Genomic DNA, 17,663 nt, shown 5'->3' with positions numbered 1-17,663 from the left:
TACAGCTTTCTTCAAATGTAACATAAATGGCAAGAGGTAAAGTAAATATCAGCGAAATGGCATCTGTATCCCAAAGCATCTTTCTCAGATACAAAAACATAGATAGCGAGAAGGTGCAGTAATTCTCCGTCTTCAAGCCAACTAAAAAAAATATCCCTATTTGCTATGTTTACCATACCTACTTATAAGTTTAACAGTGGGATCAAAGGAGACACACAGTATTAGTTCAGTGCTAGAAATTACTTTCCAGTATATCCTGATACAAAAGTGTCTACCTCGACTACTAAAACATGAAAGATTTCATGAAGTCAATGCCCCACAAACATACATCTTGACAGGTAATTTCCTTCATCAAATTCTAACCTCTCTGCCTTTCTTAAAAATTGTACTGTGTTGGCTAATGACTTAATAACCACATAATCAGTCAACACCTTTTCCTTGTGTGAAACCTTTTATATCACCAATTTCCTAGATACTATATGCAATATACTTATAGGCGATAAAGTAAAAAAATATAATTTTATTACATTTTAAATATTTGAACATATTGGCCTTATCTATTACTAAATAGGAAATGTGTTAAAAATGTAATGGACAATAAAGTTGAATTTGTCTACAAAGTAGCAACTAAAATAGAAGGATCTATTTCAAATTAAAGTGATACAGATATTATTACATTAATATGTAACTATTCAAAAAAGTAAGAGTAGCTTAGGCAATGTATGGGTGGATAGAAGCTAATATGGATTTTAGAAAAAAATTTTTATTAAGTGAAATTTAGTTTCAAACTCTGAAAACAGAGAATGCTCTACTAAATATAGTCACTAAAAATATTTAGAATAAAAGCAGGGAAGCTGAATTTACACAGAATGTAGGTATCCTTTGCTGTAAAACTGCCATTTTATGTTTCTACAAAAATCAATTTGCTAAGGCTCAAAGGAGGACCAAAAGTGGAATACTCAATATGCAAGCAGCTCATATTTCTCAGAATCAATATAAATTTAGATGATTTTCATATCTCTAAGAAAATTAATCACATTTTAAAAATATCATGTGCTAGGAAAATTTAAACTGAGTCAAAGAATAAAGACTGCCAGGTAAAGTCATTAGCTGAATAGTTTTCTCCTTATCCAGAGGAATGGTTAGTATTAAATCTTGGATGTTCAAAAATGTATACTACAGCAATATCATTAAAAAACAGTAATTATTCATTTTTAGATATTAATAGATATGTTTTTAAACCTCAAACATTCTATTTTTGGAAAATGTTATTATTAACTGATTGTAAAACTTGCTATTATCCAGAACTTACATTTCAGCCACAAATAAAAAGAAAGTAAAACATAGGGAAAGATACTCAGGATTTCGAAGATAAGAAGGAGACATCTCAAGTACCTAATTAATAAGACAATTTTATAAAGCACAAACCAGGTGTTTAAATGGTGGTAGGTACACAGAGATTGTAAGCTTTGACTTACTGATAAAACAAAACACAGAAGATTACAGGATACTGCAAAATAATGTTCAGTGCTACAGATGTGCAAAATATGGCAATATTGGCCTGAACTATAAAAGTTAGCAAGGAGCTGTACAAAGGAGTTGGAATTGAGTCAGAATTTGAACAAAGAGTAAGATTCAAACTGGCACTGAAAAGGGTATTACTATAGGACCATGCAAAGGTCTGAATATGTGAATGAATGGTAATGCATATTTATTCCAGCTATGCATTCTCATACTGTTCCTAAAAGTGTAAAAAATCATTATCCACAAAAACTGACAGGAAAGTAGAGGCTGTGAACCTGAGAGGAAAAGTTTTAAAATCCTTTTCTGCTTATAATTTTTCTTTTTTAATCATCTTATGTTTCTTTTATATACAGAAACTCTCAATATAATACTATTTAGTACATTGCTACCATCTTCTTTATATCTAGCAGGCTTCTATTTTGTTCTTTAGGATTTAGTTTCCATTCACTTTTTAAACAATTGAGTAATAGAATATTACTTCCTTGCACTTATTGCCATTACGTATTTGAAGTCTACTACACTTTGTCATAATTTATCCCATGTTTCCTTTGATTCTATATTGTAAAACATCACATTTGTCTCATTCCTACACAGGAGGAAACTGATTAATTTGAAGGTCAATTTAGTTATAAAAGGTTTTATTTCTATTTTGTACTACGGAACCACCATGAACTGCCCAAATTAAACATGAATTAAACAGTTTAAACCCAAACTGCCATTCATTTAACTGTAAATCGATAACTCTTCAAGAAACTAATGGCTCCAATCCCTTATCCTCACAAAGAATGAGAATACTTCCTTGCTGTTGTTTTATGGAAGAAAAATGAAAATTTCAAGTATTTACCATTTCCAGTTTCTCTACTTTAAGGCGAACAGAGGGATTTAGGGAAATCTTCTTTCCTTGTGGCCCATAATTATCAGTCAACACAGGGGCAATATCTACGAGACAACAGGGTACACGTTAATTGGGAATTTAATTGGAATAGAACTTCTCATTTGACAGGATGTGTTCTGGGCTCCTGAGGTTCAAAAAGAATTCTGGCTAATCAGTTGACAGTTTTCACTTTTGTTTTCATGATTTTTTGTTCTTTAAATCTAAAATGTATTATATAAACCAGCTTCACTTAAGCCTTAAAAGACATGATATAAAAAGAGTGGCCAATTATGCATTAAGTCCCACAGAAATATTAATACAACAAACATACATCCCACCACTTACCTTGTCATCACAACGGCTTACTAATTGCAAAATAAAAAGTCTTTTTTTTTCTTCCAAAATAAGCAAAATCATATTAGAAATTTTAAAAGGTCATGATTTTTCTCTGGCAAAAGTGGTTTTGCTCCATGAGTTCTGGAGGTACTATGGAAAAACTCACAAATGCAAACTGTTTCAAGTTTGCACATAAAGTACGATATAGGCTCAGAACTTCTTGAACTAAAAATCCTATTTCTTATTTTACAGAAGTTATATTCCAAGTAGCATAAATGGATTCTCAAGAGTTGAGTGTCATACACCTCTCACCCATTCTCTAACGCCTTCTCAGTCTACCCTGATTATTTAGACGAGTTTTGTCCTTGTTGCATGAGTAAAAAACGAGTGTCACAAGTGACTAGAACTTGAAAAATTATTTGCCTTAATATGCCAAAGTTTCTCAAACAAATTCCTGCAATTCATGTCAATCCTTATATCTAAATTGTCACCATTCTAAATACAATTTTAAATGGTATTTTACTAGTTCTACATAGAAACAAGAGGAAGAGAAAAAACTTTTTAAAATGTCACATTTTTATGCAGTGTTTTAATTTTTTTTTATTTCTCAGAGCATCTGTCTCTAAGTACAAAATGATTTGCATTCTCTTTCTTAAGAACATAAGAAGTGCATAGGAAAATAAATAGTCTTCCTCTAAACCTTTAACGCTTCCTTAACATTCTATGTAAAATCTTGAATATAGCTTATAGGTGTCAAGATCATGAAAAAAATAATGGTTACTGACTTTTAGCTTCAAATGGAATTCAAACCTAGAGAAAGACTGATTTTAGTATAATAAAATTTTTACAATTTTGACAAAAGCAACAAAGACGCCTTAGTTGCTGTGATACCTAATTGTTGGCCAAGGGCTAAAAATATATTATACATATAAAAATTTTTTCCTCTTAAGAGAAATTTTGTGCCAAACCTAAAGTGTAGCATAAAATATCAGCATGGAGTGAAGTGGTATGGAAGCCCAAATAGCGGGTAAGTCAAACCTTATCTTTCATTTTTAGGGTTTGGACGTGTGAGGCTTGACAATGACTTTCAGTCTGGTGCCTGACCTATCATTAAGGCACAGTAACACAAGGTGGACCCAAGCTAACCTAATTATGATCTCAGACCAAGACTAACCCTGGGTGTGAATTACTCAATTCAAGTGTGTGTGGAAGGCATAGAGAGAAGACAAAAGAGAGGGAGGGATAGGGACTCACACCAAGGCGTGGGTCCTCACTTATGTGTTCCTACATCTAAGCATAAAAATTTGCTATGTGCAACAGTGGAAATAACAGAAGATTAACTCTTATTTATGCTTACTTTTAGCCAGGCATTGCACTAAGTACTTTATACATATAGGCTCATTTAATCTCTACAGTAACCACAGTGACACAGGTGTTATTATTTCCAACCCAAGAATGATGAGACTAAGGCCCAAAAGGGTAAAGAAACTAGCCCAAGATCAGACAACTAGTAGGTGACCATGTTAGGATTCTAATCTCTTATGACTCCTGAAGACAATTTCTTAAATGTGTCAATATCTTTCATCATCAGTTTTCTCATCTGTAAAGTAGGAAGAATAAAACAGATCACCTTACAGGAATTGTAAAGCTAAATTAAAAATCATAGAAAACTACTATGAAAACTATAAAGTAGTGTTAATAGTAACACAGACACACAGAGATTAAATAGGAGATTTAATGTAAACTTATACTAACTCCCCATTTAACAATATGCAATCATGGCTTAACAAAATCTCACTTTCTTCTAACCAAACTTCCCCTAAATCTTTACCTTTGAGCCAAAACCTTAGGAGGATGTGGACATAAATCCAGAATGCTTTGTTAATTCAAGGTAGCTTGACCTGAAAAGCTCCCCCACAGACAGTTTTCCTCATTTGCCGGTGTCCTCTCTCACTTTCAGCCTTGGGGTCTTTATTTGCTCCTCTCTGGGGGAGGGGGGTGAGAATTTTCAAAGTATGGCTTATTATTCCCTTGGATCTTCCCTTTCTATTCCTCTTTTTAGGAGCAGAAGAAAGGAAATGTTTTATAAGGGTAGGATCAATACCATTTAGTTAATACCATGAACCCTCACCATGGATATTTTTCCTCATCACTAGTTTTCAGTTTTAAAAGCCTTACTGCAGGAGAATTAAGGCTTGTGTGGTGGTAAAGTTAATGATCGTATTTTTTCACGTAGTAATTCTTTACTGATTTCCTTAGGAATGTCTTTAGCATGTTTTTAGCTCACTCACAAACTCACGCATTATTCAGCGTATGGCAGTAGTAAACAACTCTGGATTTTGAAATAAGAAATTTATATAACAGAATAGTTTCGAAAAACATACTCAAGTATAATGTGGATTTTAAACATTCTAACCAGTTTTACACTTTGGAATGCTTTTGAGATGAGAACAGGGGTAGACTTGCCTCATTAAGTTTATTTTTGTTGAGGTTAACATTAAAACTCGTTTATATTTTTTAATAAATACCAGCTGGCTGAAGGAGTCTAGATGTGTTGGTTAAGGATCTAATTTGGGAACAATCTATAATTAACTACTTATAACAGACAAATCACAAGGTATGTAAGTTACCCAGAGTTAATTTAGAGTTGACTTTGCTTTTTTATTCTCCCCAGAAACATCTGGCCTACTACATTTATATGGAAGAAAATGGTACTGAGTCAATTCCATTTCTACTCTAGAAAAATGTTCCATTTTAATTGCATTTTAATATTTACATACAGTTAACTCACTCAAATATGTTTTTCACTAAATTATTTTTCTATTACAAAATCTAGCATCATTTCTTATAGTCACTGATGTAAATTTACCTCAGTTTGTTCATTACTACAGGATCTCCTTGCTCTAATCACATTTGCCTCCTAGGGTCACCTGACATGTAGCTTGTCATTACTTCTTTGCATTTGATGATGATGCCTCCTTCACTTAGGATGATCTGTTACCTTCATCCATCTGTTGATGTTTATCACTTCTTTCAAGATCCGGATGATGTCTGACTTTTGCCAAGAAATTTTTCTCTATTGATTTCTGCATATTTTGTGACAAATTCTTTACTATGTACTAGCTTCTGGGGTAGAGGGGGAGGATGCAAAATTGAATTGAAGGACAGAAGCTTTCACTTCTGCTCTAAAAAACATGTCCTGGAATATTATCTGAGCTATACTCTAAACTTCAGGTTCCATAATATTAATAATAATGACAGCAAAATGTACTGAGCATATTCTATGCACCAATTACAAAGTGCTTGACATACATAATCTTGTTTAATACTCATAACAACCCCATGAGGAAACTATTTCAATATAATAAGCTAATTCAGCCAATAAGTTGGGAGCAAAGATCTGAATCTCTAAGTTTGCATTCAGAGCCTGGTGATTAACCACTGTGTTTTCCCTATATCACACTCAGGTCACTTACTACTTCTTCCCTTAATCTACTTTGCTCATGTCTTTACACATCTTGTACAAATGTGTTATTTGTCCATAAGACATACACTTCTTAGAGTACCAAAACCACCCACCCCCTGCTCTAGTCAACACAGAACACTGCAAATAAAGTATTTATTCAATGAAATAATCACACACGCACACACATAAATAAACACACACATATATGTGCTTTCTAATCTGAATAATGAAGGTTTTTAATCCCATATTTTATTTCACAGTATACTATTAAGTATCTCATGGAAAAAAAATCCCAGTTCCTTCATATTTCCTACCGAACTATGACACACATGACATACTCAGTAAATACTTACTGAGTAAATAAATTGGCTAAAAGAGGCATTAAGTAGTTTAATTGCTTTCAAAATTAAAAACAAGTTACATAAATGCCTCCTCACCATTGTTTGCTTCTTTCATCTATCTTCTTTTTCTCACATGGGTTCCCAGTTTAAAATAAAAACAATATATCAAGAGAATGAAAATTAATTATGTAAAGTAAATAATACTAATAAAGTTTCTAAGGGTCAACAAATCCCACTAAGTGAAAAGGCATACAATTGATGGCTAAAGATTGTTCCTAACCCACTGGTAAATATTGCTCCAAATCAGAGAAACTACTATGGAATTCACTATAAATTACTGTTAAGTATAGGAGCTATGTGCTATGGTCTGAATGTTTGTGTCCACCCGAAATTCATATGTTGAAATCTTAACCCTCAACATCATGGTATTAGGAGTTGGGGCCTTTGGGAGGTGCTTAGAGCATGAAGGTGGAGACCTCACGAATGGGATTAGTGTTATTACAAAAGAGGCCCCACAGCGCTCCCTAGACCTTTCCACCATGTGAGGACACAATAAGAAGTCTGCAACCACAAGGAAGCTCTCACCCAGACCATGCTGGCACCATGATCCTGGACTTCCAGCCTCCAGAACTGTGAGAAATGTTTGTTATTTATAAGCCACCCATTCTGTGGTATTTTGTTATAGTAACCCACACAGACTAAGACAATAGTGTCTTAATAATTTCTTAATAATTTCTACTAACTCTTCCTTATTTTGCAGTTTTGATTTACACAATGCTATTAAAAATTAAAGTATATGAGTAACAATTTGCTTTATAATTTAGACATGTAATTAACTCTTCCTTTCAATAAGTATACTTTTGTTTGTTTGTTTGTTTGTTTTTATTGTTGTTCCCTTTAAATTTTGTAGATAATTTAAGGGAAGGAATTTTTTCTTGATATTTGAGCCTACAAACACTTTACAGATTGATAAAAATCCTTTTTTTATGGGTAGCTTACACAATTAATCCTTTACTGTTTTGAAAAGTCAATAAATCATTTCATGCTAATTAAGAACCAGTAATATTGAATTCACAATACTGATGTTCTTTCTAATTTATATCTATATAATCTCTTCCAAGAAAAACAAAACATACTTCTTTTCTTAAGCTATGCTCCCTTCTATAATTTCTCTGAAAGGTGCATTTAATATACCTCGCGAGGATTTCACTAAAAGGGTAAGGCAGCCTAATCTTGAGTTATAGAAGAGTTTTCATTATTTGGTTTCAACAGTTCATTGATTATTACAGCTTCATAGACACTGCGATGATAATGCATCTTTTAAAATTTCAACCCTTTGTTCAGGAAAATTTCCAATAAAAGTCATAATCTAACAGGGACCACTGCACAATGGATTCATTTTGCTCTTTTATTCAATGAAGGAAAAAGGCATAATGCACCCTTCTTTAAAGTCTTTTAAGTCACATTATGTACTCCTCATTGAGAGAGTAATTGAAAAAAATAACAGGAAAGAGGAATTAAATGTGCATTTACCTGTATTAGGCATATCTATAGGGCTGTTGTCTGAAGAAGTAATTGGAATCTGTTCTGTTTTCTTGTATCCAGTTTTTATCTATGAAAGAAAATGAGGAACCTGAAATGTCATTTTCTAAAGTAGGTCAAAAACCAGACGAGAAGCTCACATTAACATAAAAAGAATGATTAAAGAGATTAAAGCAATAGTCCCCCAAATATAAAACCTTTAAAATTTTGGTATATTCATCTTCAAACAAAGCAATTCAGAACGAAAGTAACAACTGCTTTCAGCTCTACCATATCCAAGGACAACAAAATATAAGGCTATGCACTGTGTCTCTGAAAAGGTATTATAACCCCAAATGAGAAAGTATAAAGGGCTAAGAGAAAATCTTAAACTCTGTATCTGATTAGCATGGACCTGAAACTGAAGTTACCTTTGATGAGTTTTATTGCACTGACTAAAAGCCTACCTGATTTTCAAGTTTGTTTTATAGAGTATATACTCTATTTTATAACTCATTATTTATGGCACTGTAGCAATTAGTAATTACAGTCATCCCTTAGAGACTATCTGAAAATAAATATAACATTCCATATCATAGTTTTGAGTGATATCTAGGAATATCTTTGTGATGCCATTCCTGATCATGATTTTCTGGACAAAGAATATATTGACTTGAAAAATTGTATTTATTGACAGCATAGCATAAAAATCTTAAACAAAGAGAAGATCTTTCAAGGAAATACCAATTTGTTAACAAACTATATTACCAAAATTATAGTTCTATATGTATATGACAAACATAATGACACATAGGGGATTTGTGGACTACATAAATAGAGAAATTTAAGATTACCTGATTTATCGTAAAAGAAGGTAAAATGGCATCTGTAGATTTGGGAGTGGATGAGGTCTTTGGAATTAGTATTTCAGAGGGAGAAGAAAGAAGACTAAATTTTGAGGCTTGAGGTCCATATTCTCCTGTAGCTTGTAAAAGGGATGAACACGATGGATTTTCTAAATGACTGCTGTGAGATTTCTGTCTTATGAATGCTATCTCCCAAGCAGATTCTGACCTAGCATTAAAAAGAAATCACTTTATGGATATAGTACAATTGAATTCTAAGATAATGTTTCATATATTATCAAAAAATACTTCTTCTGGGTCTAAAGTACTAGGACAACTTAAATTTCTATTTTTAGGGAGACATGCTAAATGACTCATTCTATCTTACAGATAGAATAGTTACCTCAACTTGGCTCTGGTAATTATGCTTTTTGCTTCTTCAAATGATACACCAATCATAGACTCCTTGTTTATTGAGACAAGTTGATCTCCTGGCTTCAAACGTCCATCCTAACAAAAATAGTAACATTTGTAAAGAAACTGATTAAGGTGTTTCTTAAAAAATTAATTGATGCAATTAAAGCAAAGCACAGTTTTAGTAAAGAATGACCTAAAGAAAAGAGTAAAAAGAAAATTTTAGACAAAGAACCTCAATAGCAAAATGTTTTGATTAAAGTCTGGTTTGGTAATATACATGAATGAAATGGAAATGTTCACGTACTCCTTGAATAAACTCTCAGGCTAAGGAATCCTGAATATATGAAGACATAGTCTGGTACACTAGGAAAGAGGCCTGTTTTAAAAGGTCAGTTGTATGAGACAAACACAGCTCTGAATGTGATAAAGTAGGCTAAATAATTCTGGTATATATTTCAGAATATAAGCCTCATTCACTTCAGTTTCTGAGCATCCCTTTATCTTTCATCCCACCAAACACTGAGTTATTCCACAGTTAGAATTTTTAAAAATTCAGTCAAGGATCTTAATTATACTGATTCTACCCACATTTCTGTTCATGGTGAAACATCTTCTTCACTGGATCTGCTGTCCCTCCTGTGACTCAGGCCCAGTTGGTTGGACAGGTAGCTTTATTCACATCCTACTAATAACGACCAATTCTAATTGGCTGCCTGGCATTGTCTTTGTCAAGTCCTGGCTCTGCCTATAACTAGCCTAACTGAATAAGACAAAGCATAAAAGTTACAAAATTTAATGTACATGTTAGGCAAGTTTTCTCAGTCTTCATTTGCCTTTTCTTTTAATTCAAACTGGAAAAGAAGAATGAGCTCTCTTCATTTTCAGCTCTTAAGATGCTTCTCCATTTATCATTAGTACAAACACAGAAAGCATTATTTCTATAACTAGGGGAGAAGCTTATATGGTTAAAAAGCATTTTCACCCTTGATGGTATTTAAGTAAATTCCACAAATTCAAGGAAAGATCTTTTAAAAAGTCTTATCTACTATGTATAAAATAAGTTTTAATTAATAGGATTAACCAGGGAAGAGAGATGGTGAAGATAAGGCGATGGAAGGAGGTAAAGAAGAAACGTATTACCATCAAGGAGGTAGCAGGATAAAGACACAGAGATGAGAAGCAACATATAGTGTGCAGGGGACTATAGCCATCCACACAGGGCTCAATTAAAAAGTGTGAGCCAGAAATCATGAGAAATGAGGATGGGGAAGTAGGAAGAGTTCAGGTATCTGCAGGCCTTTGACCCCAAGCTATCCCTGGGATAGCTTCTGCACTTAATGTTTTTGTTTTCATACTGTAAACATTACCTAAGTATTATTTCCCACACTTCCTTGATGAAAAGAATCAACTGGAGTTATAAAAAAGGTCCATGTTATGAGACCCCTCTGTTTGAAAGTCTGATACAATATTGATATATCCCTGAATAACTGATCTTTGGTCTGAACTGCATTATATGTAAAAAACGTATATAATATATAATAATGGTGATTTACGGTTACTTTACTTTTAAATAACAATACTTTTTTAAAAAAAGACCTTTACTATTATCTCTCACACTGAATACTGAGTATACAGGAAAGCAAAATAAATATAAAATATTTATCAAGAATTTTTATGGGAACATGTTATTTCAAATACTGTGTAATGAAAGATATTATAATCTAAATGCATAATGATCCTATGACCCTTCTGAAATATAAACATAAAAAAATCCAAAAAGGCAATTTGATTTTTAAATATATAAAATTTGAAAACTAATTTGGATTTTATAGGTATGTGATTAAACATAATTAGCAAAGTCAGAGAACACACAATTGCTATGTTCACAGGTGATTTTTTTTTTCTCCTTCCATTTGATAGATGTATGGGGAATAAAACACAATAGTAATGCTGGAAAAGGCTAAGCAATATGGAGAAAGTATCTACCATATGGATCCTACATGTCCAGTAAAATGAAAGAGCTGATTTTGTAAGATTTTATAAACACAGTTCTGTATTACCTGGGCCCAAGTCTTATGACAGACTTTGGTTACATATGCATTTAAATCAATTATACTCAGACTATACTTAGAAACTTAGGTACAAGAGCTTGCAATTTAATATGCTAAATATTAGTTTGAGGATAAGTCATTCCCTCAGGTTAAAGTGAAATGGTAACAAACAAAAACAACCTTTTTGCCACATGCAAAACGATAAGGCTAATAAAAGTTAAGGAAGAACAAAATTCTGGAGAGTGCTTATTTCTGGGAGGGAGGGTGGGGAATGCAATGGGGTGGGGGGAAAACATATAGGAAGCCTTAATAGTAAAATTTTCTACTTCATAAGTCAAATGGTGAACTCTAAGTGGATTCATAGGCGTTTGTTTCATTATTATTCTTCATAAGTTAGATATATGTTCCGATATCCTTTTGTATGCATAAAATATTATATTATTAAAAAGAAAAGAAATTTTCCAGCCCATCAAAATAAAAAGAAAGCTCATGACATTTGCCTCAACAATGTTCCTAACCAGATGAATTTTATTTTGGTTCTATATTCCAAAACTGGCATTGGAAGTAAGGGCCAGATAGAGGTTCTTAAAATCTAATTTTAAAATAAATAAATAAATAAAATTAAATAAATGTCATTGTTAAATCCAGCTCTAGACCATTTGGGATCTGCAAAAAAATTCCTCATTAGAATCAGCTTAATAAGGTAGCTTATAACTGAAATTTAATGACTATTCTACTATTGATTTATGTCCCAAAGCCTGGAAATAATTTGAGGAAAGAAAGGGAAAAATGAAGAAAGCCCTGCTTCATTGGAGCAAAGCATTTAAAGGACACTGACAAGGGAAAAAAGGTTCTTTTAGAATTGGGGTGGTGGACAGTAAATATTAGGTTATTTTGTTTTAATCTAAATATTCTTGGTATTAAACTGCCTTTTATTGAACTTCCTTGAAAAGGGAAAATTCTATAGTGAGGACTATAAGCCAGATGGCACCTCTTCTAGTTGGGCAGCAGTCTTCAGAGGCAGTGGACTGATGAGGAAAAAAGAGCACGAGGTGTGGCAACCAGATAGATTTGAATTCAAATTTGAGCTCCACAACCTGCTAGCTAGATGTTCATAAACAATGAGAGAAAGCGAAGGAAGGGGATAGGGAAGGTGCACAATCTCATCTACAGGGAACACGGAACTAAATTCTAAATTGTCGGAGACAGCTCCTCTATCCATGTATCTTATAGAAACCACAGTTGGTTGACAGCATTACGGAGAAAAAGCCTTCAGAAAACAGAAGCCTCCCACATTTGCCTCTTGGGCCGCACAGTATTAGCCATACAGAGGAAAAAGTTCTCAGTAAGGCAATTTAACACATATTAAAGTACACCCATGTACTGAAGTAGCATTTTCCAGGAAGACAAGAGTCAGAGAAGAGAAGAAGAAGAAAGTCTCTGACTGTGGTTTCTGGTGTTTATATATATTTTCGTTTCTAAAACGTACTCACAGCAGTTTTTTTTTTTTCTTCTTTGCCTCCTAGAATAAGATCTTAGCTGATCATGTGAATTTCTGAACCTGTTTAAAAGTCAGAACCTGCAAACTAAAACAAAGCTATTTCTGGAAAAGTCTGGCATTCAAAGCCAGTGAATTCTGCCCCAGCTGGATTAATGTGTCTGTGAAGACAGTAACTTCAGAGAGGCCTCTTCCACACTGTCTAGATTCTGATTCAGCACTTACTGAGCAACTACACAACACGACAGGCAAGGTGCCAAGCACTTTCACACACCTAACTTCAGTCTGAATTCTTTCACATTGACATTTATAAAGATGTTGAAATAATAATGTATTCTTGAACACTTGAATACTTCCATTAAAAGCTGCCAACACTGTCCATTTCAGATTATAATGACCATTACAGTTTTCTAAATAATGTGTTACCATAACCATGTATACAGCTTGATTCTAACTCATTATTCCTAAATATTAAGGAATGCTCCAACAAGCCTTTGGATTCCTTTCCCATACTTTCATAAAGGATGAAAGTCAATGGAGGTATCACTTTTTTAATACCAGTTATTAACGTAAATTTAGGCAATTTGTTTAATCTCCATGAGACTCATTTTTTTAGCTGTGAGGTGGGGATAAGTACCTATTGCACAAGGTTGCGGTGATAAATAATGTATATAAAATCATAGCACGTTGTAGGTGTTAAATTGAAGTGAGTTGAATCAGAATCCCATATCTGTTGCAGGCAATTTTTACAGTAATAGCAAATTTAATCCTCCCACTCCTCAAATTAAGAACCCTTTATGACTGCCCACTGGTGGGAAAAGTTGAAACTCCTGAACTTCCCAAACCTAGCACAACAAACCAGCTGCAACCTACTTTTTCTAGCCTCATCATCTACCTTCCCTCCTCAGCATATAAATTCTTCATTCTATTCTCAGAAAATGTTCTTCAAACCAGCCACAGTCTTTCAAACTTTAATGCACTTACACATATTAATTCCTATCTAGAATGCCACAACACACCTTGCCACTTCTCTGATGAACTCTCATTTAAACTTCACAACCAAATTCAAACATTATTTCTGCTGTAGGTTTTCTCCATCTCCCTAGATTTACTTAATTGTCCCCTTCTCTTTGCTCCAAAAGCACTTTTACTTATCTATATTATTGCACTTACTCTGTACTGTCCTTATTTGTTTACGTATCTTTTTTTTTCCATTGGAGTATATTAATTCAGTAACTCCCAAATTAGCAGCATTGATTCTTTCAGTTGACCAGAACTATGTCCTTTTCATGGTTATATCTCTGAGCATAGTGCCAGGTATACAATAGGTCCACAATAAATGAATAAGGCCCAGGAAACACTTTGAGGAAATTAAGGTGGCTCTAACACAAATAATAATGGCAAAGGAGAAAAGTGAGTGACATCTTAAAGTGAACCCTCTTGGCTGCTACTGCTTTAGCTCCCACCAATGGATTGGTTTCTTTACCCCCTGCCATCCAGAGGCCTTTGTCCTAACTAGCCAAAAATCCTTGGTCCCAGTTCCAGTGAAAAAATGCTGCCAATTATACATGCAATCCTTGCACTTAGGAAATAATCTGAGACTTGTGGTTCAGGCAGAGTTGGTAAAACAATCACAGATACTGATGTATGATCACAAACTGAGAAGGAAAGAAACAGGCACAGACAGGTGATATGAAGGAAAGGTGCACAGACAGGAAAACAACCTGGCCTAGACTTGGGATGGGGGAAGCACAAGGAATACCTCTCTCTGTAAGTGGTCTTTGAATTGATATTTGAAAGTAATGGGGGGAGCTGTTCTCAGTCAGAGGGAGCAGCATATAAGATGAGAAAGAACCAGGTCCCTTCCAGGGACTGAAAGAATGCTACTCTGAAAGCATAGGTGGGAATGGAGAGTCAGAGAAGTAGAGGGCAGAAGTCACGTAATACAGAGCCTTGTAGGCAAGTAAGTATTAGTAGGATAGCTGGGAGGGAAATAGGAATGGTGCATAAGAGCAGACAAAGCTATTGTGAGGTCTGATAAAAACTGATGATAGTTTAAGCAATGGTGATGGCAGTGGAGATCAAGAAGACTGATGGGTTCAAGAGCTATTAAGAGAGTAGAACAGTCAATAGTATGTACTAAGGAATTGGATATGGGTGTTAAGGGAGAGGAAGTAGTTAGGATGCTGTTAGGTTTTCTGACTTCGTGCTATTGGAAGGTGTCATTCACAGAGATTGGGAACACTGGAAAGAGGTCTGTTTGGGAAGAAATGGGTAGATGAAGGTGTGATGTGACTATCATGAGTCCTGTCTCAGACATGTTGCATTTGAGATGCCTTTAAGAGATCCAAGTGGAAATGTTGATCAGGCAATTGGATATGTGGGTATGAAGGTCAAAGGAGTGTCCCATCCAAAAAAAGATCTAAGATTTAACACTGAGACTCCAAACTGATATCGGATTGGCTGGTGGGGTGAAAAGGGCCTTGGAGTTCCCATATTTCATATTTCCCTTAACTCAGTACCTAGTATATTTGTTCCCAACCTATAGGCTACCTCTAGCTCTTAGAGCTGGGAGAATCTTCTTTCCTACTTGAACTAGCAAAACGTGTCAAGATGTTCCAAGTTTGAACTCAGAATACGTTTTTCAAAGAGACAGGACCATTTTGGTTACTGAACCAGTATTGTATTTCATATCTTCCAGGAGGAAAAATACTTTTGTGTGTGTATTGGGATAAAGGGGAGGAGCTAACCATGGTTAATTAAAGATAACTCCTGTGTTCCAATAATTCCCTATCTATAAAGTTTGGGAATATACATGAAATATAATCCATCTATAAACTTGAGATTGCCTAGGTTATTAGTTCTGAAACAATATAATGTTAAAATAAAATTACAGCAAGTGAAAGCACTCATATGCATTTAAAAAATATTAACAGTTGTTCAGTTCAGCAACTTAATAAGGATACCCTATGAGCCTGTGTTACCTAGTCCATGAAAACACCTGCATAAATTTTGTACAGATTAGAAGTTTATTAACAAACCTAACACAGTATTTAAAATACATTAAATTCTATTATTAGTATTCACAAAATTTTTTTAAAGTAAAATTGCATTAATTTGTATTTGCAGAGTAAATATGTACATAACTCTCTAACTTGAGGAAGAACACATAAGTAAATGTAAGCACTACAAACCTACTTATTCTTCTCTGCCTACACCTTTCTATATTTTGGCTGTTTTCTTCTCTTGGACATGACCAAATACTGTCAAAAAACATTAATAACTCTGTGCTGCTCTCTAGTGGTAAATATAAAATATACTTTATTACATGGTTTTGCTTTCTAATATACTTTCAAACAATGAAATTCTCAGAAAATCAACAAGAGAAAATATACATTATAGGTATAATTTCTTAGTCTGTAATCACTGACAGGAGATGAGTCACTCAGCACCACTGCTATCAATTTATTACTTTAACTACAAATATTTTTCATGGGGTAAGAAAAGCACAAATTGATGTTTGTCTTAAAAGTAAACTCTTTTCACTTTTAGGTACCATGATCTATTGCATTACTTCAAGTATAGTCTAAGAAATACCTTAGCTATACTGAATACACACACACACACACAGAGACATATCTCAGCTTTAAAACTAAAGTAGTACATCTCAATTCTTACAAGAAAAATTTTGTTTTTTGTTTGTTTGAATTTGTTTAAGTTAAGCATTTAAGTATGCTCTTATTTAGTTAATAAATTAAATTCAATAGCCAAAAATTATATCATTATAATACACTATACTTATTGTATAATACTTACCACTTGGTAAGTGTATTTGGAAGAAACCTTATTATCTCAGCAAGATTGAAACAATTTAAATCTATTGTTTTGGAAGTTATTGGTTAAACTGATTTTTTTTTCTAACAAGGAAAAAAATCCAATTGAATAAACAAACTGCTTGCTAAACAGTGTTTGGTGTAGGAATCGGGGTTGGGGGTAAGGGTAGGACTATTTATTCAACCAAAACAACTAGAATAAAGACAACGACAATATAAACAGACTTTATAAGAGGATCCCTTCTCATGTTATATAGCTTGATATTAATAGAATGTTTTATTAAATTCTTTATATCCTACATCTCTCCAAAAAGGGAGGCAATTTTCAACAAAAGACATGTAGAATCACATTAGTAAAACAGAAATAGCAAATAAAATTCAAGAGAAATGAGCATGAAAATATAGTAACCAATTTGTTAACTAAGTGCTTCAAATATGGATCTGAGCTTCCTAGCAACCAGAGCAAAAAGGAAATCATGTTTTACATATTTCTTACAGTGAAGAGGAGAGTAAGGTTTTCTAACTCCTAAAAAAGATATTTTCTAGTCTTAATTCTAAATCTAATTTCTCATATGGGCAACTAGTGACTGACATAATTAACAAATTCAACAAGAATTACTGCAAATTCAGAAATGAGTGGATTTTATTTGCTCTGTTTGTTTTGTTTTGTTTTGCATTTAGGAGAGGCTAAATGAAGTACTTTAACTGATCTAACTTAACCCTAACTCGGAGCAGTGGATAGATAACATGTCTTCAAATATAACCTCTCTCAGCCAGACTTAAAATAAAATTTGAACAGCATATAATTAAAAATATATAACATTTACTTACAGCTTGAAATCTGCTTTCATATTTATTTCATATTTATTTCCTATTCATTTGTTAGGTTAAAGCTCCACGAGTGTAAAGGTCTATCTTCTAATTCCTTTGTATCTTCCACTAAGAAATGGTCACAGT

General features: G+C 33.6%; 1 protein-coding gene across 4 annotated transcripts in view; it reads right to left on the bottom strand.

The window, feature by feature from the left end:
• Window positions 1-17,663, bottom strand: part of STXBP4 (syntaxin binding protein 4) — a 213,573-nt gene that overhangs the window by 166,475 nt on the left and 29,435 nt on the right. For all 4 annotated transcript variants that reach the window (XM_082371880.1, XM_082371882.1, XM_082371883.1 and 1 more), the window contains 4 exons: window positions 9,311-9,417; window positions 8,917-9,136; window positions 8,075-8,153; window positions 2,369-2,463 (listed from right to left, as the gene is read on the bottom strand). In XM_082371880.1, coding sequence (XP_082228006.1) covers window positions 2,369-2,463; window positions 8,075-8,153; window positions 8,917-9,136; window positions 9,311-9,417 — 501 coding nt within the window. The remainder of the gene's footprint in view (window positions 1-2,368; window positions 2,464-8,074; window positions 8,154-8,916; window positions 9,137-9,310; window positions 9,418-17,663) is intronic.

This window comes from Balaenoptera borealis (assembly GCF_965194805.1).
Source record: "Balaenoptera borealis genome assembly, chromosome: 20".
NCBI lineage: Eukaryota > Metazoa > Chordata > Mammalia > Artiodactyla > Balaenopteridae > Balaenoptera > Balaenoptera borealis.
The sequence above is the reverse complement of the archived record's forward strand: the minus strand, read 5'-3'. Positions and strand labels throughout refer to the sequence as shown.